General features: G+C 42.6%; 1 protein-coding gene across 1 annotated transcript in view; it reads right to left on the reverse strand.

Annotated features, from left to right (window-relative positions):
• Positions 1-7,361: 7,361 nt before the first annotated feature.
• LOC699229 (carboxylesterase 5A) overlaps positions 7,362-27,938 on the reverse strand; it is a 29,131-nt gene continuing 8,554 nt past the window's right edge. Inside the window, 9 exon segments of the mRNA XM_077986058.1 lie at positions 7,362-7,765; positions 7,851-7,923; positions 10,732-10,881; positions 14,034-14,181; positions 17,541-17,615; positions 20,733-20,922; positions 22,597-22,691; positions 24,525-24,629; positions 27,123-27,276. Of these exon segments, the coding sequence (XP_077842184.1) occupies positions 7,516-7,765; positions 7,851-7,923; positions 10,732-10,881; positions 14,034-14,181; positions 17,541-17,615; positions 20,733-20,922; positions 22,597-22,691; positions 24,525-24,629; positions 27,123-27,276 (1,240 nt within the window). The 3' untranslated portion in view covers positions 7,362-7,515.

Genomic DNA, 27,938 nt, shown 5'->3' on the forward strand with positions numbered 1-27,938 from the left:
CCCCGAGAAAGAAATACTCGGCCTTTTTAAAGGCTTACAACTTTTAGGGGTCCACGTGAAAGGGTTGTGATAAATCGAGCAAGCGTGGGAAACGTGACTGGGGGCTACATGCATCAGCTAACAGAACAGAAAGTTTTACAATGCTTTTTTCATACAGTGTCTAGAATTTACAGATAACACAAGTAGTTTAGGCCAGGGGTTGATGTTATTATTATTACTTTGTTTAACTCCTAGGACTAGGTGGTGGTGCCAAGGTTGTCTGGCTAATTATCTTATTTGGTTCTCTCTGTCTTGTGAACTAGGCAAGGTGGGGGGAGGATGGCAGCAGGAGTAGTAGTGGTCTCCTTCCTTAATACTTTAAGTTCTAGGGTACATGTGCACAACGTGCAGGTTTGTTACATATGTATACATGTGCCATGTTGGTGTGCTACACCCATTAACTTGTCATTTACATTAGGTATATCTCCTACTGCTGTCCCTCCCCCCTCCCCCCTCCCCACAACAGGCCCTGGTGTGTGCTGTTACCCTTCCTGTGTCCAAGTGGTCTCATTATTCAATTCACACCTATGAGTGAGAACATGCGGTGTTTGGTTTTCTGTTCCTGCAATAGTTTGCTGAGAATGATGGTTTCCAGCTGCATCCATGTCCCTACAAAGGACATGAACTCATCCTGTTTTATGGCTGCATAGAATTCCACGGCGTATATGTGCCACGTTTTCTTAATCCAGTCTGTCACTGATGGACATTTGGGTTGATTCCAAGTCTTTGCTATTGTGCTATTGTGAATAGTACAGCAATAAACATACGTGTGCATGTGTCTTTATAGCAGCATGATTTATAATCCTTTGCATATATACCCAGTAATGGGACGGCTGGCTCAAATGGTATTTCTAGTTCTAGATCGTTGAGGAATCGCCACACTGTTTTCCACAATGGTTGAACTAGTTTACAGTCCCACCAACAGTGTGAAAGTGTTCCTATTTCTCCACATCCTCTCCAGCACCTGTTGCTTCCTGATTTTTAATGATTGTCATTCTAACTGGGGTGAGATGGTATCTTGTTGTGGTTTTGATTTGCATTTCCCTGATGGTGAGTGATGATGAGCATTTTTTCATGAGTCTGTTGCCTGTATGAATGTCTTCTTTTGAGAAGTGTCTGTTCATATCCTTTGCCCACTTTTTGATGGGGTTGTGTTTTGTTTTGTTTTTTTTTTTTGTAAATTTGTTTGAGTTCTTTGTAGGTTCTGGATATTAGCCCTTTGTCCGATGAGTAGATTGCAAAATTTGTCTCCCATTCTGTAGGTTGCCTGTTCACTCTGATGGTAGTTTCTTTTGCTGTGCAGAAGCTCTTTAGTTTAATTAGATCCCATTTGTCAATTTTGGCTTTTGTTGCCATTGCTTTGGGTGTTTTAGACATGAAGTCCTTGCCCAGGCCTATATCCTGGATGTTATTGCCTAGGTTTTCTTCTAGGGTTTTTATGGTTTTAGGACTAACATTTACGTCACTAATCCATCTTGAATTAATTTTTGTATAAGGTGTAAGGAAAGGATCCAGTTTCAGCTCTCTACTTATGGCTAGCCAATTTTCCCAGCACCATTTATTAAATAGGGAATCCTTTCCCCATTTCTTGTTTTTGTCAGGTTTGTCAAAGATCAGATGGCTGTAGATGTGTGGTATTATTTCTGAGGGCTCTGTTCTGTTCCATTGGTCTATATCTCTGTTTTGGTACCAGTACCATGCTGTTTTGGCTACTGTAGCCTTGTAGTATAGTTTGAAGTCAGGTAGTGTGATGCCTCCAGCTTTGTTCTTTTGGCTTGGGATTGTCTTGGAAATGTGGGATCTTTTCTGGTTCCATATGAAATTTAAAGCAGTTTTTTCCAATTCTGTGAAGAAAGTCATTGGTAGCTTAATGGGGGTGGCATTGAATCTATAAATTACCTTGCGCAGTATGGCCATTTTCACGATATAGATTCTTCCTATCCATGAGCATGGAATGTTCTTCCATTTGTTTGTGTCCTCTTTTATTTCACTGAGCAGTGGTTTGTAGTTCTCCTTGAAGAGGTCCTTTACATCCCTTGTAAGTTGCATTCCTCTGTATTTCATTGTCTTTGAAGCTATTATGAATGGGAGTTCATTCATGATTTGGCTCCAGTTTTTGTCCATTCATTATGATATTGGCTGTGGGTTTGTCATAAATAGCTCTTATTATTTTGAGATACGTTCCATCAATACCGAATTTATTGAGAGGTTTAGCATGAAGGGCTGTTGAATTTTGACAAAGGCCTTTTCTGCATCTATTGAGATAATCATGTGGTTTTTGTCTTTGGATCTGTTTATATGCTGGATTATGTTTATTGATTTGCATATGTTGAACCAGCCTTGCATCCCAGGGATGAAACCCACTTGATCATGGTGGATAAGCTTTTTGATGTGCTGCTGGATTCGATTTGCCAGTATTTTATTGAGGATTTTTGCATCGATGTTCATCAGGGATATTGGTCTAAAAGTCTCTTTTTTTGTTGTGTCTCTGCCAGGCTTTGGTATCAGGATGATGTTGGCCTTATAAAATGAGTTAGGGAGGATTCCTTCTTTTTCTATTGATTGGAATAGTTTCAGAAGGAATGATACCAGATCCTCTTTGTACCTCTGGTAGAATTCAGTTGTGAATCCATCTGGTCCTGGACTTTTTTTGATTGGTAGGCTATTAATTATTGCCTCAATTTCAGAGCCTGCTATTGGTCTATTCAGGGATTCAAGTTCTTCCTGGTTTAGTCTAGGGAGAGTGTATGTGTCCAGGAATTTATCCATTTCTTCTAAGTTTTCTAGTTTATTTGCGTAGAGGTGTTTATAGTATTCTCTGATGGTAGTTTGTATTTCTGTGGGGTCAGTGGTGATATCCCCATTTATCATTTTTTATTGCATCTCTTTGATTCTTCTCTCTTTTCTTCTTTATTAGTCTTGCTAGCAGTCTATCAATTTTGTTGATCTTTTCAAAAAAACCAGCTCCTGGATTCATTTATTTTTTGGAGGTTTTTTTTGTGTCTCTAACTCCTTCAGTTCTGCTCTGATCTTAGTTATTTCTTGCCTTCTGCTAGCTTTTGATTGTGTTTGTTCTTGCTTCTCTAGTTCTTTTAATTGTGATGTTAGGGTGTCAATTTTAGATCTTTCCTACTTTCTCTTGTGGGCATTTAGTGCTATAAATTTCCCTTTATACACTGCTTTAAATGTGTCCCAGAGATTCTGGTATATTGTATCTTTGTTCTTATTGGTTTCAAAGAACATCTTTATCTCTGCCTTCATTTCGTTGTGTACCCATTAGTCATTCAGGAGCAGGTTGTTCAGTTTCCATGTAGTTGAGTGGTTTTGATTGAGTTTCTTAGTCCTGAGTTCTAGTTTGATTGCACTGTGGTCTGAGAGACAGTTTGTTATAATTTCTGTTCTTGTACATTTGCTGAGGAGTGCTTTACTTCCAACTATGTGGTTAATTTTTGAATAAATGTGATGTGGTGCTGAGAAGAATGTATATTCTGTTGATTTGGGGTGGAGAGTTCTGTAGATGTCTATTAGTTCTGCTTGGTGCAGAGTTGAGTTCAATTCCTGGATATCCTTCTTAACTTTCAGTCTTGTTGATCTGTCTAACGTTGACAGTGGGGTGTTAGAGTCTCCTATTATTATTGCATGGGAGTCTAAGTGTCTTTGTAAGTCTCTAAGGACTTGCTTTATGAATCTGGGTGCTCCTGTATTGGGTGCATATACATTTAGGATAGTTAGCTCTTCCTGATGAATTGATCCCTTTAACATTATGTAATGGCCTTCTTTGTCTCTTTTGATCTTTGATGGTTTAAAGTCTGTTTTATCAGAGACTAGGATTGCAACCCCTGCTTTTTTTTTTGTTTTCCATTTACTTGGTAGATCTTCCTCCATCCCTTTATTTTGAGCCTCTGTGTGTCTCTGCATGTGAGATGGGTCTCCTGAATACAGCAAACTGATGGGTCTTGACTCTTTATCCAATTTGCTAGTCTGTGTCTTTTAATTGGACCATTTAGTCCATTTACATTTAAGGTTAATATTTTTATGTGTGAATTTGATCCTGTCATTATGATATTAACTGGTTATTTTGCTCGTTAGTTGATGCAGTTTCTTCCTATCATCGATGGTCTTTACGTTTTGGCATGTTTTTGCAATGGCTGGTACCAGTTGTTCCTTTCCATGTTTAGTGCTTCCTGCAGGATCTGTTGTAGGACAGGCCTGGTGGTGACAAAATCTCTAAGCATTTGCTTGTCTCTAAAGGATTTTATTTCGCCTTCACTTATGAAACTTAGTTTGGCTGGATATGAAATTCTGGGTTGAAATTCTCTCCTTTAAGAATGTTGAATATTGGCCCCCACTCTCTTCTGGGTTGCAGAGTTTCTGCAGAGAGATCTGCTGTTAGTCTGATGGGCTTCCCTTTGTGGGTAACCCGACCTTTCTCTCTGGCTGCGCTTAACATTTTTTCCTTCATTTCAACTTTGGTGAATCTAACAATTATGTGTCTTGGAGTTGCTCTTCTCGAGGAGTATCTTTGTGGTGTTCTCTGTATTTCCTGAATTTGAATGTTGGCCTGCCTTACTAGGTTGGGGAAGTTCTCTTGGATGATATCCTGCAGAGTGTTTTCCAACTTGGTTCCATTCTCCCCGTCACTTTCAGGCACACCAATCAGACATAGATTTGGTCTTTTCACATAATCCCATATTTCTTGGAGAAAAAGGAGTAAAAAGAAATGAACAAAGCGTCCAAGACCCAGTGGTTCTTAATCAGGAGTGTTCATTAAAATGCTGGAAAACTGAAAAAGACTTCTATGTCCCATCCAAGGAGATTTTGCTTCCAATTGACTGGCTAGTGGCCTGGCCATTGGTATTTTCGAAAAGCCCTCCAAGCCATTCTTTTACTTACACCCCAGATAGAAAATTCTAAATTAAAGGGGGAAAAAAAGACACCAAGTGGCACTTAAATAAATGTCAACTTTAATTCCACAATGCATCTGATTGCATGTGGACAGAAAGAGAAGGAAAGAGGCCTTATATCTAGATAACTTAGTAATGTGCTCCCCCTAGCAAGATATCTACCAAAATTAGAACCATATTTGAAGATGCTGGCACTGCAAGCAATATATAAATGATGCATGTAATGTCATCTAATATGATTGTATTTCAAAAAAAGAGTTGAGTGGTGTTTTCTAGCTGTTAGTTTTTCCAAATATCAATATAGAAATTAGTTTTCTGCAGCTGCAGAGGCAATTCTGTTTCCAGCTTGCTTTCTTGTGACCTAGAGGCATTAAGTGGCCCAGAGCATCTCTGATCCACCCCTCCCACAACCACCTAATCCAGAGACAACCGAATGCCTTGGACCATCTGGTGAGAGAGGTAGCCGCATGGCAGTAAGAGTCCTGCTCTGAAGTGACAAGAGCCTTAAGGTCTAGTTTTGACTTACTGCTAACTTGCTGACACTGCATACTTGCTGAGTGTTCTTGGGTGAATCCTTTCACTTCTCTGAGGTTCACTATGAAATGAGAGGTCAAGGGTCCAAAAGTAAACACCTTTAGAGGTTGGGTAATATCAGTGAGTAAAATGGACCAGGCACAGCACAAAGTGGAATGGTGCAGACTGGGGAAAGTGGAGAACCTTTGCCTCTGTAAAGGGGGCAGCCACCACTCAGTTCCTGTAGATTACTCTATTTTTGCTAAGGACAGTTGCACAGGGAGTGCACTGCAGAAGGGTAACACTTTACAGAAGGTGTCATTTGCATCATAGATGCAGATATTTATCCATGGCAGTTTCTGAAGATGTCTGTAGAAGGTTTTGAGGAAGGAGCACCCTGTATTTTGCATAAAAGGTGTTGTATGTACCTCCAGAAGTGCTGGTTATCATGTGGGGATGCAGCTCTATAATAGTATCCTCTGGGATTTCTTGTTATTGTTTTTCCTGAAGAAGCTGGAAATATGGCATTTAATGTGAAATTTCCTTAATTTAAAATTTGCTGGCAACAAATTCCAAAACATGTTTAACGTTGTGTGAGCCAAACAAAACACTTCAGGGGGTCAGATTCAGGCTCTGGGTTGGAGATCTTTCACCCAGATGAGTTACTGGCATCTCAGAAACCCTCCTAGTCTATGCATCCTATGTAATCTTGAAGCAATTGTGAAGAAAATATAATGACCCTGGTGAATTATATGGATATAATATGGATTATGTGACTATGCAAAGTAAGAGTGCATCCTTTGAATGACAGTATTTAACATTCTCCCTACCCTGTGACTAATTTTGATTTGTCCTTTCTTAATGTAAATGCTATTTCTCCAGAGAGAGCCTCCTAAGACTTTAATCTAACTTAGGTTGCCTCTGTTACACTTTCTTGAAAACACCTTATTCTCCTGAGTAACACCTATCGAAGTTACAGTATGAGATATCCACTTGCGTGAATGTTTGCTTAATGTCTGTTTGCTCACTCTTGGGTAGCAGCCAGGTTTTCTTCACTGCTGTATCCTGGTGGGGATACGCCTGGTATATATCAGACGCTCAGTGTAGATTTATTTTTTAATTTTTTTATTATTATTATCTTATCTTTTTTTTTTTTTTTGAGAAGGATTCTTGCTCTGTCACCCAGTCTGGAGTGCAGTGGTGCGGCCTCGGCTCACTGCAACCTCCACCTCCCGGGTTCAAGTGATTATCCCACCTCAGCCTCCCAAGTAGCTGGGACTATAGGCACACACCACCACGCCCGGCTAATTTTTGTATTTTTTAGTAGAGATGGGATTTCACCATGTTGGCCAAGCTGGTCTTGAACTCCTGACCTTAAGTGATCCACCCACCTCAGCCTCCCAAAGTGCTGGGATTATAGTCGTGAGCCACCACACCCAGCCAGTGTGGATTTGTTGAATGATAGATTCATCTCGACCCCATCACAGAAGCTTCATTTCTTCTTGGCACTGCTGATCTGATGTTTGATACCTAGAATTTGACTTCTATTTTTTATTTTGGATGATGTCAGGTTTCCATGGCTGAGGATACCCCATCACCCACACATCTCTCTGAGCCAGAGAAGAGACCCAGCTCAAACCCATGATGTACAAGACATCCATACTTGGCTTGTGGCTGAAGCCCCGATGGGTTGGGGTGGTGGACTCACATTTTGGGTAACATTCACAGACATCTTCTCTGATAGAAAGTGGGTGCTGGGGGCAGGGGGAGTGTTATCAGCACAGAATTAAATTCTGCCCCCTTATCCATATTTTACATTCGATTTTATTTCATATGAGTTATAAAATCAGCCCTCCTCCAAATTTATTGAAGAAATCTTGCTGTCTTTCAAGACAATTTGCACTTTTTCATGTTGAAAATAATTCCATAAGGATCATTCCTAAGTCCATAAAATATCATCGAAAGCAGCTTGTTCTGCAAAGATCCCCACAGAACGTAGCTGAACTCAGAAGGAAGCTAATGATTGCAGGGAAAAAATGTAGGAGAAGGGAAACCAAAATCACAGAAAGATAACTTCCCAAGGAACACAAGAGAAAAAGAAAGGCTGGAGGAGAGAGAGGAAAATTAAGGAGGAAAGAGGACTCCGGAGCGTGTCGGAGACAGACAGGATCAGGGGGATGGTGCTGGTCCAAAACTCCACCAGCGGTTCTTTGAGTCTCTGTCCGAGGCTCATGTTCAAGTCTGGTTGCAGGTACTGCTCGGTCAGATTATAGGCTGGCCACAGAGGCAAGTCGTCCCCATTGGGATTCCTGGAAGGGAGAGCAGAAACAGGGGTGAGATTTTCCTCCTCACACCCCAGGCCTTGGCATGGGGGAGACTGGGAGGTTCACTGACCCGGTTCGAGCAAAGGTAGCCCAGTATTTCATCATCTTCCGGCTCAGCAACTTCTCCTCCTCCGTGGCTCCTTCTGAAGGAGATAATCACAAAATGCTGCTGCTCTGGGTGAGGCTCAGGATGCCCGGGGTGCCTTGTATTTGATGAATCCCTTTCACACCCCTCCTCCCACTGGAACCTTACAAGCCTACCAAGTCACTGTACCCATTTTACACATGCAGATACTAAAGCTCAGAGAAATGGGGACCTACCCAAGGAATTGTGGCTTCTGAATGGTGGAAGCTGAACACACATCTTCCCTGTCCACCCCGTGTTCCTGCAGCCAGTCCCATGATGCTGCAGGTTCCCTGGGGACACAGACCAGCTTGCTCCCTCTCTCTGTCTCTGTTTTCCCCTCTCTCTCTCTTCCTTCTCTCCATCCTCTCTTCCTTCTCTCTCCCCATCTCTGTCTTCCATCTCTCTTCCCTCTTTTTCTTCTCTCTCTTCCTCTCTCTCCCCTCTCTCCTTCTTCCCTCTCTCTCTTCCTTCTCTCTCCCTCCATCTCTCCCTTCTGTCTTTCTTCCCTGTCTCTCTGTTCCTTCTCTCCCTGTCTTCCCTCTCTCTTGCTTCTCTCTCTCTTTCCTCTCTCTTTTCCTTCTCTCTCTCCATCTGGCTCTGTCCTCTCACACACATTTTTACAATTAATTTTTGTATTTCTTTATTTAAAAAGTAGAAAATCCAAAATGCAGAAAGAGCATCTAACATCCAATGAAAATGTTTCCCTTTCATCTCTTCCCTGCAGACACCCAGTGACGAGCCTCAGCGGCACCTTCCCAAAGACAGGCTCTGCAGGTTCCAGGGTATAAACGGACACCTTTCTACACATCTGGCAGGAGACTGGACACGTATTCTACATATTGCTCTTTTTATTAAAATTGATCTCATATATAGGACTTGTCTCTTATCAAACTGCCATTTGTTGTTCTATGAACATGTAATATATAAATACATATTTATATGCAATTATATATAAATACATAATGTATGTGTCGTGTTTCCGATCTTTTGCTGGTAAAAGCAGTATTTTAGTGTGCATATATACTTTTGCACATGTGGAAGTATACTTACACAAAAACTCTAGAAGTAGAATTGCCAGGCTAAAAACTACATGCATTTCAATCTACGTTATTTATTTTTATAAAGATGGGGTCTCACTCTGTCACCCAGGCTGGAGTGCAGTTGCACGATCATAGCTCACTGCAGCTTCCAACTCCTGGGCTCAAGCAATTCTTCCTGCCTCAGCCTCCCAAAGTGATGGCATTACAGGCATAAGCCACCACACCTGGCTAAGACTACACATATTTTTTTTTATTTTATAAAAATAAAAACAATTTTTGAGACAGGAGTCTCATGCTGTTGCCCAGATTAGAGTTCAGGGCCATGATCATAGCTCACTGTAACCTCAAACTCTTGGGCTCAAGTGATCCTCCTACCTCAGCCTCATAAGTAGCTGGGACTACGGGTGTGTGCCACCATGCCTGGCTAATTTTGTTTACTATTTTTTTTTTTTGTAGACAGAGGGTCTTACTATGTTGCCCAAACTGTTCTGGAACTCCTGGATTCAAGCAATCCTCCCACCTCAGACTTCCAAAGTGCTGGGATTACAGGTGTGAACCACCACGCCCAGCCTTACATGCATTTTAAATGTTGATAGACTTCTCTATTAATGTATAAAATTGTTTCTCACACCTGCTAGAATACATTATTTTAAGTGTTTTGTTTTTTCCAACCTTGATTGATGAAAAATAATTCTTTGCTAAGAAGGATGGTCTGAAGTTTCCTTGTTATGAGGGAGGTTAAGCGGATGTTCATATGTTTACAAGGCACTTGTGTTTTCTTTTCCATGAACTGTCTGTTTGTATCTGCTACCCAGTTTTCAATTAGGTTATTCTTTTCTTACGAATTTTCCTCTTTAGACATCAAGGAATTTCACCTTTTCATACATATGTTGTTCACTTTTTCCAGTTTAGGGAGTCCCTGTGCCATTACATAGTATGGGCTCAGGAATGGTTGCTGAGAAATAACAGTGACATTTATTAGCTATTCACTCTTACTTTATGGGGCTTATTTTATTTAGTCCTTATGACAACCTAGGAGGAAGTTCTTTATTATCTGTGTTGTAAGATGAGGATGAAACACTGAAATAATGAATAAACCACAGTGCACAAACACACTCTATATGGAATGTTCCGTCCTCTTTGTCAGGAGGCCAATGTGAATAAGTTAAGAGCCTGCATTGTGTAATGTTTCCAACCAAATAGTTCAGTGATAGCTCCTGTGTGTATTTTTCCCTGCAAATTTATTCGATTGACAACCTCATCTGATTGGTTTATTTTAGGCACCAAATATGTCATAAATTTAAGAATAAATGAGCTAACATCACAAGTAACAGTTCACAAGGCTTTACATGAGCTCATCTGGGTGCAGACCACTTGGAGCTGGAATTATGAAAAACATGGTCCTTGCCTCTTAAAGCCTCAGATTGTGGCCTCATGGGATTTCTGGGAAGGGGAGGGAGGGTAAGACCCGTGGTCAAAGAAAAGGAAGAAAATGGTTCTAATATATATATCTATTTTAAATTATTTAGATTGCTTGAGTGTTCCTAAGTGGCCACACCTGTAGGTTTCAGTACAAAGAGAAGCCCTCATCAAGCAACTGTCACGGTGCTTTTTCATCTTGGCTTCTAAAATTGGAAGTGAGGGCATTTTCCAGAGAAAGGTTGCATCTGCCTGTAAACCACAGAGGTGATTAAATGCCAACCCCGAAGTCCTCCGGGCTCTTGCATAGTGGTGGGGTAAGCAGGGGGCTTCATGTGAACTGTGGGGAGTGGCCAGTCCCTTACCGAACATAACAATGTCACCCTTCAGGAAGGCACCACCGAACACAAAGCGGACTTCATCAGCGTGGTCGGCTTTGACAAAAGCTGGCTTCGTGTCTTCAAAGCACTGGGGCCGGTGCCGAAACTCATAGAAGTAGACAGGTGCACCAGCATCTGAACAAAGGTCAGGGAAGGTCAGACATGCAGGCAGCGTGGAGCAGGGGGCTGGCTCTGTGTCCCCATCTATTAAGTCTTGGATGTATAGACCAAGGGGTGGGACAGCTCAGAGACAAGAGGCTACCTAAGCCAGCCTCACTTCCCCCTTCCTCATCTGAGGCTGGAATTTCCTGTTACAGCAGAGCTTATATCCCTGGTGATGAAGAGCTCACGTCTGAGAAGTCAGTAGTTCTGCTTCTCAAAAAAAGTCCTCCATATTCAACCAAGATCTACCTTGTTGGGACTTTCTCTCGAAGTTCAAGTCTTTTACCCATTCTTGGAAAATACTTTATTTTCATTACTGAACTGTAAGGGTTCTTCTATTCTGGATATGATGATTTTGTCAAATAATTGTATTATGAATATTTTCTCCCAGTCTGTGGTCTGCCTTCTCATTTTCCTAACAATATTTTTAAGGTAAATGTACATAAGTGAAATCTGCCACTTTAACTATTTGAAAGTATATAATTCAGTGGTTTTTAGTACATTTAAGATGTTGTGCAACTATCACCACTATTTAGGTCCAGAACATTTTCATCACCCCAAACAGAAACCTCAGACCCATTTAGCAGTCACTCCCCCTGAGCCCCACTTCTCAGCCTCTGGAAAACACAATTCTACTTTCTGTCTCTATGGATTTGCCTAATCTGAACATTTCGTATAAGTGGGATCATACAACATGTGGCCCTTTGTACCTGACTTCTTTCACTTAGCATAATGTTTACAAGGCTCATCTGTATTGTAGCATGCATTCGTATTTCATTTCTTTTCATGGCAAACTGATAAGCCATTGTAAGTATATAATGAATTTTGTTTATTGATTCATCAATTGATGAACACTTGGGTTGTTACCATTTTGGCCTATAATGAACAAGGGTGCTATGAACATTCACATACAATTTTTGTTTGAATATCAGTTTTCAGTTATCTTGAGTATACCCCTAGGACTGGATTTGCTAGGTTATATGGAAACTATGTTTAACTTTTTGAGGAATAGCCACAACATTTTCCCACAGTGGCTGCACTGTTTTATGTTTCCAACAGTAGTTGAGAGTTTTGGTTTCTCTATATCCTTCACACTTGTTCTTATTCTTTTTCTTTTTTAAAAAAATTATAGCCACCCTAGTATATAACACATACAAAAGAATAAAGGTAGATTCTTCCCTCATACTATATAGAAAAACTAACTCAAAATGGATCAAAGGCCTAAATTTAAAACTAAAATTGTAAACCTTTATAAGAAAATATATAGGTTAATTTCCATACCGTTGAATTTGGCAGTGGATTCTTAGATATGACACCAAAAGCACAATCAACAAAAAACTGGATGAATTATATTTCATCAAAATGAAAAACTACTGTGCAACTTTGGTGCATTATCAACAGAGTAAGAAGGCAACCCACAGAATGGGAGAAAATATTTGCAACTCATATATCTCATAATATCTCGTAAGGGATTAATTTCTACTACATATATATATATATACACACACACACACACACACACACACATATATATATTTAAGATTAAGGAACTCTTAAAACTCAACAACAAAAAACAACTCAATTCAAAAGTGGGCAAGGGTCTTAAACAGACATTTCTCTAAAAACATATATACAAACATCCAATAAGCACATGAAAAGATGCTCAACATCTCTAATAATTGGGAAAATGCAAATGAAAACCATAATGAGATACTACTTCAAACCCATTAGAATAGTCATTATTTAAAAAACAGCAATGTTGGTCAAGATATCGAGAAATTGCAACCCTTGTGCATTGCTGGTAGGAATGTAAAAGGGTTCAGACACAGTGGAAAACACCATGACACTTCTTCAAAAAAATTAAACATAGAATGACATATGATCCAGCAATTCTACCTCTGGCATATACCCCAGATAACTGAAAACAGGGACTTGAACAGATATTTCTACAACTGTGTTAACTGCAGCATTATAGTCAATAGCCAATTGTAGCCAATAGCCAATTGTTCATTGCACAATAGCCGAAAGGTGGAAACAATGCAAATGTCCATTAATGAATAAATGGATAGACAAAATGTGATATATACATACAATGGAACATTATTCAGCCTTAAAAAAGGAGGAAATTCTGATGTATACTACAGCATATAGGAATCCTGAGACCTTACGCTATGTGAAATAAGCCAAACAAAAGGACAAATATTGAATGATTCCATTTACATTGAGTAACTAAAGTCACTAAAGTAACTAAAATGTCAGTCACAGAGACAGAAAGTAGAATGGTGGTTATTGGGGTCTGGGGAAAAGAGGAGTGGGGAGTTATTTTTAATAGGTACTGATTTTCAGTTTGGGTTGATAAAAACGTTCTGAAGATGTATAGCGGTGATGGTTGTACAACAATATGAATGTACTTAATACCATTGAACTATACACTTAAAATGTTTAAAATGGGAAAGTTTTTATTAAGCATATTTACAATTTTTAAAACGTAAAAATGAGTGTGCCATTTCATTTATAAATATTTATGAATTTTCCAGATTTCCTTTTGTTATTGATTCCTAATTTCATTCCCTTGTGGTTGAAGAAGATACTCTGCATGATTTCCATCCTTTTACATTTATTGGGATTTGTTTGATGGCCTAACATATGGTTGATTCTGGAGGATGTTGTATGTGCACTTGAGAAGAATGTGGAATCTAATGTTACGGGGTGGAGTATTTGTCTGCCTTTACAATAGTTGAATTGAAGTCTATTATTTTAAGAGCTCCATTACTCCTTATAGCTAAAATGTTTGTTCCATTACTACATATGGCTAAGATGCTGGGGAAGACATTTCTAGAAAGAAGAAATCCCAGGGGACAGTGCCCAGAAAATTATAGGGAGATGAGAATTTTCTACATGGTCCTGAAGAAGGGGAAGAAACAGAAACAACTGATCAACATTCCCAAACTCTGAAAGGCAGGTGAATGACACAGGTCCCCATGGCACGTTCCCATCCAGACACAGACACTCTCTCTGTGAGGGAACAGAGGCAGAGGAGGCAGCCAGTCAGTAGACAACATGGATCTCTGTGGCCACCAGTCTGGCTGGGCTGTGGTCCTGGAGCGGGGTGCCCAGAGACTCACCTCGGTGATATCGAGCTGTGATCAGTGCAGGGACCACAAAGAACACATCTCCAAGCAAGTCCAGAAGACCGTCTCGGATTTCAGTCAGGGAGTGCTTGTCATGGAAGTATTCATTAGCCACAAGGTACAAATACTAAGGCGGGATGTGCTGTAAAAAAAAAATCTTAGTCATAGGAGCTCCAGGTCAACCACAATGACCTACACGTTAAACACTCACCTGTGCAGGTATGATTCTGAATGCTTTACCCACATTGCTTCATTTAATCCACACAGCAACCCTATGATGCAAGTATCAAAACTAGCCCCGTTTCACAGATTAAGAAACTGAGGCTTAGAGAGGTGAAGTGGTTGGGCCCCAACTGGAAGAACCATGATTCTTTCACCAGTCTATTTGCATCCAAATCCCATGCTCCTGACCACAGGCCTCTCTCGCTCATGTCTCAGAATGAGTCACTGCTGGGCAGAACTGGCTGCATCATCTGTGGAGCTCAGTGCAAAGTAAAAACATAAGCTCCTTGTTAAAAAAATCATTAAGAATTTCAAGATAGTGACAACGGAGCATTAAACCAAATGTAGGACCCTTCTGAGCAACAAGGTCCTCTGTGACTACACAGGCAGAACATCCATGAAATCAGCCCTGCTCCTGGTACCAGCACTGCCTCCAGCCCTTAGCTATTATCTTACCTAAGCTAGTTGGTCTCTTGGAGCCTCAGTTTCCTCATCTGTAGGGATGTAGAGGATTATATGAGATGTGAAGAGAGAAGTATGCTGCTTGGCCCAGAGCAGGTATTCAGTCCTGTTGGTTCCCCCAGGCCCCATTGCTGAGTGCCTTAATAGGACATTCAATGCTTCCTTGACCTGGCACCAGCCTGCCTCCCAGGCTTCTCCCTCTCAACTTCCCCCAGGCACTAATGGTAGAGACTGCATGGTAAATTCCATGAAGATTCAGGGATCTGGTGCTCTAGGAAATGCTGGAAAGGTGTTGTAGCTCAAACTCCTACCACTAAGACAGCAGCACAGCCCTTGACGGGTTTCTTCCTAATTTGGAGGCGAGGCAGTGTACACCACATTGGAGAATGCTGCTCGGACTTGTTTATCGGGTCCTCAGGAGGCTGGTGGTTTTTAATCAGGCCAGAGCAAGGGAGGTCTCTGCAGTAGGTCCAGTCTATGGCGTAAGGGCCTGGCCTCTTTGGCCATCTAACCAGCAGAACCCATGGTGCTGGGGGTGTCCAAGGTGGGTATAGATGCTGTGTAGAGTCTCAGGTGAGTCCCCATAGGACAGTCAGAGTGCAAAGTCCTAGGGTTCTGGGGTAAGGCTATGCCTTCTGCATCAGAGAACTACTTACTGTTTAAAAATCAGCCCCTAGCATGCTACCGTGCCTAGGAGAACCATGTGCCCTTCCATTCCTCTTGCACTTTCCCACACAACCTACTTCCCACTCTACTTGAAATGTCATTCTGCTCAGTTTTTCCCCTCCCCTAAGGCTTAGATCAATGAGCATCTTCTCCATGAGGCCATCTCCAGTCCACCTGAGAATTCCAGTGTATAAATTATAACATCAATGTCTCTCAAACCTTAGTCCCAATTCATCATCAGCCAGCTGCAACTCGTCAAACATCCCTCCACCAGGGGGACCTGAGGGATATCTGCGTGTACTGTTTCTTTCTGTTTTCCTACCTTTTTTTTTTTCTTTTTGAGACAGAGTGTCTCACTCTTTTGCCCAGGCTAGAGTACAGTGGAGAGATTCTGCAGCCTCAAACTCCCAGGCTCAACAATCCGCCTGCTTGGCCTCCCAAGTAGCTGGCACCACAAATGCATACCACCAGGTCTGCCTAATTTTTTTATTTTTTGAAGAGACAAGGTTTCCCTGTGTTGCCCAGGCTATTCTTGAACTTCTGGGCTCAAGCAATCCTCCTGCCTTGGCCTCCCAAAATGTTGGGATTACAGGTGTGAGCCACCGTGCCCAGTTTCAGAGGGCTTTTCCTAAAATAGAAATCAAATCGTGTCCTTCTTCCTTCTGTTCTCAGTCTTTAGGATGAAGTCTATACTCATTACATAGCTTACAATAGCTGAAAGCATTCTCTCCTGCTGTAGCCAACCCTCAGCCAATCTCTTCACAACCGTCTGCTCCCAGCTGGTACTCTTGTTTCTTCCCAGTTTATCCACCCACCCATTCCATCACCAGACAAGCTCCATTAATCCTCCAAATCCTTCTCCCCAAAACAACTGCCTGTCCCCTTCTGTGTGCACCACAGGGCCTTGGACATTGCTGTGCTTCGTGTGTACTGTACTGCAGTGTCTTGTCATCTCTGTCCACCCCATGTTGCACCCCAGTGCCCAGGGAATGCAGGGGCATGTGGACTCTCACTAAACATGTGTTCCATGGACAAGTGAACAAAATGAATATTGGCAGTGAGTCCACACTGAATAAATGTTTATGGAAAAAGAGGAAGATGGAAAAAGAAGAAAAGAAAGGAAGGAAAACAATCCATCTCTATATCCTAGTGTCTAGAGTAAGACCAGATACTGCTAAGTTTGTGCAGTGAACGAATGAATGAGTGATGGAACAATAAATGAGTGAATGAATGAGTAAATGACTGGTCTTGCCAGAGCCTGGCCTGATGCCTGGCTGGTGTGTGGTGAATACAGGTCCCTAGTCCTGTGTGTGTTTTAGCATTCAGAGCTTTTCAGACTGTAGGTAGATAATGCAGCACCCATGCTGTGTGTTATGACACAGGCTCGGGGTGGGGGCAACACCCCAAAACCCACATTAATGCATCCACGGAGAAACATCTGAATAGTGGGATAAATAACATGAATAAATGTGTGGGAACAAAAATGACTGATAGCCACAAATCAGTTGAGGTCCGATTCTGCTGCTGGGTGGGTTACAAAAAGCCTCTGGGTTTTTGGAGCTCTTCCAGGTTGGGGATTGTGGATTGGGTTTATGGACCTATTGATATAGTTTGGACCTGTGTCCCCCACCAAATCTCATGTTGAATTGTAATCCCTAATGCTGGAGACGGGGCCTGATGGGAGATGATTGATCGTATGGGTGGTTTCTCATGAATGGTTAGCACCATCCCTTTGGTGCTATTCTCCTGATAGAACTCTCATGAGATTTGGTTGTTTAAAAGTGTGTGGCACCTCATTCCTCTCTCCTTCCTCCTGCTCTGACCATGTAAGACGTGCTTTCTTCCCCTTTGTCTTCCACCAAGATTGTAAGTTTCCTGAGGCTTCCCGAGAAGCTGAGCAAACGCCAGCATCATGCTTCCTGTACAGCCTGCAGCACCATAAGCTAATTAAGCCTCTTTTCTATATAAATTACCCAGTCTCAGGTATTTCTTAATAGCAGTGCAAGAATGGACTAATACACCTGTGCTTAGGAAACGTCTATTGAATGACTGAGTGAGTGAGGAGTGTCTGTGCCCCTGGCCTCTCCCCCTGAGTGTGACCCAGGGCTATCTGTTAAGTGCATGTGTCTCTGGAGTACTGCAGCCTCCCACATTACTCAGCAGGATGTTTTGTATCAGATGGAGGGCAAGGGACTTTGAGCCACTGAGGATCTCAGGAGCCTCCTTCTGTGGAGAGAAGCAGTGCCCTCTGTAAGCCATCTGGTCATCAGAAGGTAAACCCATCTCCCTGAAGGCATGGGCAGCCAACTTTCACATGAGAAGCTGGGTAAGGAGCCATCGAGCCCAGGCAGCCACGTGTGGAAGTGGCCTCAGTGTCCTGGTCAGATAGTTAATTTCTTCTCACTTTTGATAAAAGGCAGCTGTTCCCTGTCATTCCACCTGCAGCCTGTGGGGCCCGAGTGCCCACCTTGTGAGAAGGCTCCCATTGTGGGCTAAATTGTGGCCCCCTCAAAATTCACACATTGAAGCCTTAATCCCCTGCAATTCAGAATGCAACTATTTGGAAATAGTACTTATAAAGGGGTGATTATGTTAAAACGCAGCTGTTAGAGTGGGCCCTAATCCAATCTGGCTGATGTCCTTATGAGAAAAGAAAAGTTTAGACACACAAAGCGATATCAGCACCTTGATCTTGGACTTCCAGTCCCTAGAACTGTGAGAACGTGAATGTCTGTGGTTTAAGCCTCCCAGTCTACAGTATTTTATTATGGCAGCCCTGACTGCCTAAGAGGCCCCAACTTGGCTTGGACATCAAGTTCAAAGAGAAGCCAGAAAATTTCCAAACTGGTGTTTGTTGTTCTCCTTCTCAAGACCTTTGTGGGTGGGGCCTCTGAGAAGCCACAGTGGGAGGTCAGGCAGTGGCGGTGAGGCTGGTGGCTGAAAACACAGGTTCCCTGCACTGCCCTCACCACCTGAAAACTTGGCAAGGGACTCAACTCTTCCTGCCTCAGGCTCCTCATCTGTAAGACAGAGTTTGCAGCAAGTACCTCCTGCGAGGGTAGTGATGAGAACTGAGCGAGTTGATATTTGTAAAGCACTTACAATTGGTACTTGGTATGTAGTAAGCGCTTCATGTGATTATTTGTTAAATTACCATGTTCTGGCAAAATTACAGCTTTAAAACATGAGGTGTCAGAAACAATATCCACGTGGCAAATGAATTTTCTTGGTATGTTTTCTGCTGAAAATCTTGGGGTAATGAATCACTATGGTGGATACTGTGGATACTTAAATGAATACTAGGGCCGTACCTGTCTCCTGGAATCTCAGGGAACCCTCAGAGCCATTTAAATTACCCACAAGCATATTTTAACTACTAAACACCTTCTCTGTACATTAAGGAACTCAGGGATTTCCTGTGGTCTCTAACAGCTTGCAATGGGTTTAACTGCAAATTCACATGGAATTTCAGCACCCACACAGGCTTTTGAGCTCTGCAAATTCTGTCACTTGAATAACTCCAATATCTAGCATTTACTGAGCACTGATTGTATGCCAGGTTATTTGATGTACACCTGTGAGGCAGGTGCTAAGATGAGCCCTATTTCACAGAAGAAGGAGTGGAGGCTCAGAGAGGGTGGGCCACTCCCCTAATATCACACAGCAGGTAAGCAGAGAACTCGGCATTTAAAGGCAGTACCTAGGCTGGGCACCGGCCCACGCCTGTAATCCCAGCACTTTGGGAGGCCAAAACAGGTGGATCACTTGAGGTCAGGAGTTGGAAACCAGCCTGGTCAACATAGTGAAACCTGGTCTCTACTGAAAATACCAAAAAAAAAAAAAAAAAAAAAATTAGCTGGACATGGTGGTGGGTGCCTGTAATCCAGCTCCTCAGTAGCCTGAGGCAGGAGAATCACCAGGAGGTGGAAGTTGCAATGAGCCAAGATCACACCACTGCACTCCAGGCTCAGCAACAGAGGAAGACTCTGACTCAAAAATTAAATTAAATTAAATTAAACTAAAAAGGTGGAGCCTAAATGCATAAAAATTATACACCACTGTCTCCTTACTAGCCGGGAGATATTGGAAAGCCGCTTTAGCTGCTCTGAGCCTCAGTTTCTTTAAAATAGGGAAAATCATGCCTGTCTTAAAGTTGTTGCTTGGATGGCCTGTGCTTGGCACTGGAAGTTACTGGGGAACTGGTTACAGTAGTTACAGTGGCGGTTGTCATCACTAGCACCTGCCTTCTTCTTTCTAACACATACCCAGAAATCACTGAAAAGCCTTACTTAAGCCATGAACTGTGATTCAGTGGCCTCGTCTGCAGCATGAGGACAAAAATCCCTAGTCCTACTTCAAAACATTGCCCCGGAGGTCAAATTAATAATGGTAGAACATGCTTTCACAACTCAATGAACTCGGGACTCTGGTTCTAGACAGCCACCAACTAGCTTTGTAATCTGATGAACCTCTTTATTTTTTTAAGCCTATTTCCTCCAGCTTAAAATGAGGAGGTCAATCTATATAAATGAACTTCAACAGTATTGGGAATTTGAACTCTTTACTCTTCCACAGATGAAAAGTTTATTTCCAATGAAGAGAGTCTTTCTAATACATGGAATAAAAAAATCATGGGTCTTTCCCGGCACCTGGGCCTCAGCTCAACAAACTCTTCCTAGAAGAGCCTTTCCTGACCACCTGTTATCCTCTCTAAGGATACCTTCTCTCCTCACTTGTGTCCTTCATAGCATCTATCACTCTCTGAAATCATCTTCTCAACTTCGTGTCTCATCTGTCTCTCCCCACCAGAGTGTAAGCTCCCAGAAAGCTCGTATGCTCAGTTTTTATAAGTCTCTAATAAATGCTCAGTACATACTTGTTGAATAAATAAAATGATTTAACAATTTTGCAACTTATACAACCTTAGCATTCTCGGATATCAAAATGTCAGAACCAAGTCTGTACATGAACAGTTTAAAGGACTGAAGTTTTTCAAACCTATCTGAATGTCAGCTCTGAAGTGGTAACTGCATTTTTTGGAAACGATCATTTATAATATTGTCTGAACAAAGACGAAGTGGACCCATCCCCTCTTTCCTTTTTATATAGTTGTTTCTTCCACCCTAAGCCTCATCACATGAGGAGGAAGGCAGACACTTGTTGTGACTTGACCGGTCCTCACTTGCCCTCTTTCAGAGAGAGGAAAGGTGATCACTGTGTGCTCGGCTGGTGGGCTTCAGCATTTACAACACCTGTTGTCATCTGTGGAAATGCCCAGCTGTTGAAGCCAAGAGCTGCATCATGGTTTGAGAGAGTGGCAGCATGGACAGCCAGAATTCTTACCATAGGCAGCGGGAAGCCACACTCAGGGTTATTGACTCCGATGATGGAAGGAATTGCTTTAAATGCTTTCTGAGACAATAGACCTAGAGGCTCATTAGGAAAGAAAGCACCATCAACCACTCAAGTGAAAGGCTTTGTTTTCTGCAATAAGGAAGAAAAAAAAATCATCAGCAATTTCTGTTCACAAAATCTGCTGTCCCAATTCCTGACCAAGCAAAGCCAACATAGTCTAGCACTGGTTTAAATGCACTTAAAAAGTAAAAACAAACACTATGGGCCCAGCTCAATATATCAGTCCCTGGCAGCTCTGCCACGTACTTGGGCCAGGGGGCTAAACTTGTCTGTGTCTTATTTTCTCATCTGCTAAATGGGAATAATAATAATATCTACCAAGAAAAACAGTGGCCTGTGATATGGTATGGCTGTGTCCCCACCCAAATCTCAAATTACAGCTCCCGTATTTCCCACATGTTGTGGGAGGGACCCGGTGAGAGGTAATTGAATCATGGGGCAGGCCTTTCCCATGCTATTTGCCTGATAGTGAATAAATCTCATGATATCTGATGATTTTATAAAGCAAGCTCCTCTGCACAACCTTTTTTTTTTTGCCCACCTCCATGTAAGATGTGCCTTTGCTCTTCCTTCAGCCTCTACCATGATTATGAGGCCTCCCTAGCCATGTGGAACTGTGAGTTTATTAAACCTCTTTCCTTTATAAATTACCCAGTCTCAGGTATGTCTTTATTAGCAGCTTGAGAAGAGACTAATACAGCCTAGCCCAGAGATTCTCAAAGTGTGGTTCTTAGACCAGCAGCATCAGCATCATCTGGGAACTTGTTATAAACGCACATTCTCAGGCCCACTTCAGGCTCCTCAATAAGAAACTCTGCGGTGGGGGCGTAGCCCAGGAACCTTCTTGTAGCTGGTCCTCCAAGTGATCCTGATGCATATTCAACTTTCAGAACTACTGGCCAAATGCAAAGGGAAAAATGGTGGTAGATGGAGTGCTCAGGACTGTAGGGGTTGGTGTGAACATCTTCCTCAAGTGTGTCCCTGAGTGACAGTGTCTTGGACATGCCTGGATATATTTTGGGTCTCAGAAAGCAACACTCAGCCCTAATCATGGTTTCTTTAGGTTTCTCTTTTGGAATTTGGGTAGAAAGGAGCACATGAAAGAGTTTGACACAACATCAAGTCCAGGACTTACTCTCCATTTCACTGAGTCTAGCATGGCTCAGAGTGGACATTTGGTACACACCTCATAACTAGCAAATGTTGAAATCTGAAAGATAACGATCTTGTTCATTCAAAGACTGTCATCAAAGGCTCTCAAGATTGGAAGGGAGATAAAGATTACCAGGTCCAATTATCTGTCACTGATTGAAAGTTTGTCAGAGGTCAGCTAGATTTTGCTTGAATACCTGGAGAGGTGGGCATCTCACCACCTTCTAAAGGAGCCCAGTCATTTTCCAGACAACTGAGGTCTTGAAAAGTTTTCAGTTATGCAGAACTAAAATGACTTCCTAATAGAACTTCCAGCTCCTGATTTTGACTTCAGCTTCTGGAAGCATGCGTAACAAGGGTGGTCCCTCTCTCCAGTGAGATGCTTTCAGGGACTTAGAGACAAGCCTTGTACTTTGCTGAATCTTCTCCAGGCTAAGTGGCACCCCTGCCCCAACAATTTTCTTAAATTACCTACAAGGGTTCTATACCCCTACTTATTTTTTTTACAGCTGTTACCAAGTATCCCCAATCCTCCTCTTTTCAATGTTCCAAATCCAAATAAATAACAGAGGCGTAGGATTTGTTCATCTCTCCATTCAAAGGGCAAGTCTCCCTCCAAAACTGTCCTGTCTGTCCTCACCTGGATGAGGGTCAGGAGGATTTTGTCCTCAGGCACCTCAGCAGGTCCTCAGAGTCTGACGCATTGTTCCCACAAAAATGTGCAACCACCTACAGCTATTTTGCAGAGAAGGGCCAGGTTAGAGCATGACATTGGAAGCATCTAGGAAAATGGAAGCTGGAAAATGTCCTCCAATCAGACACAGGTTTGTCCTCCATACATGAGTCCATCCTGCTACCCGTGCCTAGCCCCACACCCCTATAATGGAAGGTGCACATGGCGGACAGGTTGCCACTGCATCACCCTCACTCTCTTGCCTGGCTCTCCTTGTCATCTTTAGTGAACACCACAGCTGGGGATGGGAGTTTGCCAGTCTGTGACCATGGAATGGAATCAAGGTTCCTGGTCACAAAGAGATCAGTCCTGTGAGCTTGGCTGCATTGGTACTTGGCCCCTCCAGAGTCTAGAAGCCCAATCTTGAGGTGCTAAATGAAGACAGAAACACCAAGAGCGAGGAGCAGCTTTGCAAGCTCCTTCATTGTCAGTAGAGGCAGGGCTCCAGATCAGATTCTTAGCTTGTCAGCCCTGCCCAAGCCCCAGGCCCACACACAGCCTGGAATGTCCTACCTGTCTTTTTTCCTGCCTCTATACCAATCCTCCTCATTCTATAAGGCCTAAGTTCTTCTCTCCACGATATCCTTTCAGGGCATTGCATCCCCCAGAAACCCCTTCCTCATCCAATCTCCTATAAGCTTGATGTTCCCCACCTTCCATGACTGGCCCATTGCTGAACATCTGCTTTCCTTGTCACTGAACCTTCCATATTTGTAGAACTCGCTCCCTGAAAGTGATGGTTCTTAATCTAGGAGTCATGGATACTCTGAGAATCCAATCAAAGTCACAGACCCTCTCCCTGGGAAAACGTGCAAGCATGTGGAGTCTGGCACAATTGTGGGACCACTTCCCAAACTTATCCATGGATTCCAGGATTTAATCGTATCCAAGGATAGGTGATAAAAAGATTAGATTGCCCTCAAGTTTAGGATGTGCTTTCTCCACTGATAAGTCCCAAAGCTCTAACAGAGCAGGGAAAATAGTGGGCACCCAGTGATGCGTGTCAAATGAATAAATATATGCCCAAACTGAAAATAGTTTTATGGAGAATGTTATCAAAATCAATATTTCTGTATATTGAGGGTATTTTTTTTATAACTTTATAACTCTATGTCACTGCTCTTGGTATATACTGTTACTTTCTGTAAGATGTTTAAGAAAATTTACCACAAAAATGATTAATACTCAAGAGATGGCTCCACAGCCCAGTGCTTAATTAATGTGCATTGAATGAAACAGCTCATTCGTTAACTCATTCATTCAGAACACTTATGGCTGCCTGATATATACCAAGTATTATGTTGGGGGCCTGAAGGACAGAGAGATCCTGGTCTCTAGGGCCTCACGATCTAGTAGATAATTAAGACAAGAGACAGATGAGAAATATCGTGTGATAGATGCCTCTTATAATCCCAAGCCAGACAACGCTAATCAGTCACAGCGTTATTTCCCACTGAGCTGGAAACAGCCTCTGAATCTTTCTTAACACAATGCCCTGGGTATCCATTCCCAGCAGAGTAGCGTAGGCACAGAAGAGCTGTATAGGATACAGGGAACTGAGTTATATATCACAAGCAAAGAATAAGGGGTAAGATGTAAGAACCATAACACACATACACACACACTTGTGCACACCAGTGGTGTGGCGTTGTGTAGCTAGATCCATTTCCTGTGGAACCAGAACTTTCATGGAGGAACAAGGTTCACCTTGGGCCAGCATGAGGTTCCTTGGGCATGGTCACTAAGGAAAGCCAAACACATGGTGAGAAGGGGCCTGACCACATTCTCTGCTAACTGAGGAGAGGAAGCCGGCAAAGTGTTAACAGTATACATACGTCCTCACTCTTCTCATAGTCATGGGCCTTCAGGTAAGGGATCATGGCCACCCCACTCTCCATGACAGCTTTGTGGAATAAGCCTTCGGCCATGGGAGACAGTATCTGGAGAGAGAACACAGAAGACCCAGGAAAAGTTACTCCCCAGCGACACACATACCATTCACTCCTCTTCAAAGAAACCTTCCCAGGAAGCCTCCTTAAAAGCTCTAAGCTTAGAGGGGGAAAAAGCCCTGGTTTGGGGGTTAAAGGACTAGCTGTGAAGGTTTGGGCAACTTACTTAACCTCTCTGAACCCCTGGTTCTTCATGGACTTTGATGTCAAATATTCAGACATGTGATTTCTAGCTCCTTCACTTCCTAGCTAGGTAGCCTCAGGCAAGTTGCTTAATATTTCTTTTTTTTTTTTTTTTTTTTTTTGAGATGGAGTCTCACTCTGTGGCCAGGCTAGAGTGCAGTGGTGTGATCTCAGCTCACTGCAACCTCCAACACCCAGGTTCAAGTGATTCTCCTGCCTCAGCCTCCAGAGTACCTGGGACTACAGGGGCGTGCCAACATGCCCAGCTAATTTTTGTATTTTTAGTAGAGATGGGGTTTCACCATGTTGGTCAGGATAATCTCAATCTCCTGACCTCGTGATCTGCCCACCTCAGCCTCCCAAAGTGCTGGGATTACAGGCATGAGTCACCGCACCCGGCCAAGTTGCTTAATATTTCTAAGTATCAGTTCACTCCCCTGTAAAGCTGGAGTAAAAATTGAGCCCGTATCACAAAACTGTTGTGAAAAGCAGAAGAAGGAATAAACAGAACTCTTCACACAGGGTCTGGTCCAATTTTGCTCATGAAATAAAGGCTGTTATAATATATGAAAAATTAGGTTAATATAATCCACCTTAGAAGGTAATTTTGAAGATGTAAAAAGACCACAGATATTGTCAAGTGCTATTCAGCAGAAGCTTTCTTAACTCACCACCATGTCACTCATTGCTGCAATTAACCTGCCAACTGATGCCAAGGAAATGCTGACCACTGAGCCACTGGGCCATTTTCCGGCACCTCTGTACATTTCTCTTCTCACCAGTTTCTTGGCAAGAATCGGGTTTGTTCACTTCCAAACCCGTTTTGTCAATTGCACTTGTTATTGTAATTACATAATCAATGAAATATCATGAGAACAAATGAACTGTATGTGTAAAAAGAAAATCTAATTATGTCTGGAAAAATAATTCTTGATAAAAGATGGCTAAAAAATATTGCATCGGGCCATGCGTAGTGACTCACGCCTATAATCCCTGCACTTTGGGAAGTCAAAACAAGAGGATCACGTGAGCCCAGAAGTTCAAGACCATCCTGGGCAATATAGCTAGAACTCATCTCTAAAAAAAAAAAAAAATTAGCTGGGCAGCTGGGCGAGGTGGCGCATGCCTGTAGTCCTAGCTCCTTGGGAGGCTGAGGCAGGACGATTGCTTGTAACCAGGAGTTTGGGCTGCAATGAACTATGATCACCCCACTGCTTGCCAGCCTGCACAACAGAGTGAGACCTTGTCTCAAAAAAATATATTGCTGTCACCGGGCATGGTGGCTCATGCCTGTAATCCCAGCACTTTGGGAAGACAAGGCAGGTGGATCACCTGAGGTCGGGAGGTTGAGACCAGCCTGGCCAACATGAAGAAACCCTGTCTCTACTAAAAATACAAAATTAGCCAGGCATGGTGGAACATGCCTGTAATCCCAGCTACTCAGGGGGCTGAGGCAGGAGAATTGCTTGAACCTGGGAGGCGGAGGTTGTCGTGAGCCTAGATTGCGCCATTGCACTCCGGCCTGGGCAACAAGAGTGAAACTCCATCTCAAAACAAAACAAACCAAAAATCCATATGTGTGTGTGTATGTGTATATATATACTATACAGATATACATATATATATAGAGAGAGAGAGAGAGACAGATATATATATATATTGCTGTCAAATTTTGTGTGGACAAGAAAGAAGTAAAATATTTACAGGAAAAGTATAAAAATCCCAAATGCACTAAAATCAGGCGACTTTGCAGGCATCCTTAAGTTTGCACCCACTGTAAAGAAACCGAAACTGCAATTTGAGGACAGCGAATTTTGCAGGTGGTTTATGCAAGATAATCCACATTGGAACTCAAGTCAGCAGACCAACTCTGCAAACATAAGGCCCTGTATCAAATTGTTGGTGAGGGAATTTACATTTTATAGTTTCAATTAAAATAAAATATTTATATGCATCTTTCGGCATTTAATGGCTTAGCTGAGTTTCCTATTAAACAAGTAATTACCACTCTGGTAATTGAATGCTAGGGTTTCTCCTCTACAAATACAAGGGATTTTTCCTCAAATTATTACTCACTCCGTGACCTTAGATGATTTGTTTAAACTTTCCCAATGACAGCTGTCTTGTCTGTGAAATTAGACTGAGCCCCTAACTCATAATGTGTGTGTGAGGCTTGAAGAAGACAACGTGTATTAAAGTGTTTGCTCAACATGAAGGCACCAATCAAATGCCAGTGACTCATCATCATTTTTGGAACCTCCTGCACTGAGATTCATTCAATTCACAAAGCAAAGAACTCACAAGGCTAGAAACACTTATGGCTCCCGCAGACTCGCCAAAGATGGTCACAGAGCTGGGGTCCCCACCAAAGAACTCGATGTTCTTCTGGACCCAGGACAGAGCAGCCACCTGGTCCTTGAAGGCCCAGTTCCCCGGCGCGTGCTGATCCCATGTGCTGAGGACAAGAGGCAGGGTGAGAATTCTCAGTCAGCCATGGTGTGTTTCCCACAGCCCTGGACGTTCTCAGCAGAGGCTGTGGGCAGGCGTCAGTGGGGAGGGGACTGAGAGTCAGAGGCCTGGAGGAGCTGGGGAAACTGGGCTCAGTTCTCATACTTTGCTGGGATTTGGATTTCTTTGAGAATTTGATGAAAGCTATGCACCCGAGAAGAAATGCACATACAATATTGTAGGTGCAATTTCAAGTATTCATGGGCTCCTCAGAATCCATGAATCCCAATCCATGAATCCTGTGTTGCCCCGGCTGGTCTGGAATCCAAGAATCCGATCCTGAGAGTTGGTCTGTACTAGAAAGCAAGGGTTTCCTGGGCACAGAATTTTCCATGAAACTAAATTAATAATAGTCATAATAACAATAACAGGCGGGCGTGGTGGCTCACGCCTGTAATCCCAGCACTTTGGGAGGCTGAGGTGGGCAGATCACAAGGTCAGGAGATCAAGACCATCCTGGTTAATACGGTGAAACTCCGTCTCTACTAAAAAAAAAAAAAAAAAAAAAAAAAAAATTAGCCGGGTGTGGTTGCAGACACCTACAGTCCAAGCTATGCAGGAGGCTAAAGCAGGAGAATGGCATGAACCCTGGAGGTGGAGCTTGCAGTG

This window comes from Macaca mulatta, chromosome 20, assembly GCF_049350105.2.
Source record: "Macaca mulatta isolate MMU2019108-1 chromosome 20, T2T-MMU8v2.0, whole genome shotgun sequence".
In the NCBI taxonomy this organism is placed as follows: domain Eukaryota; kingdom Metazoa; phylum Chordata; class Mammalia; order Primates; family Cercopithecidae; genus Macaca; species Macaca mulatta.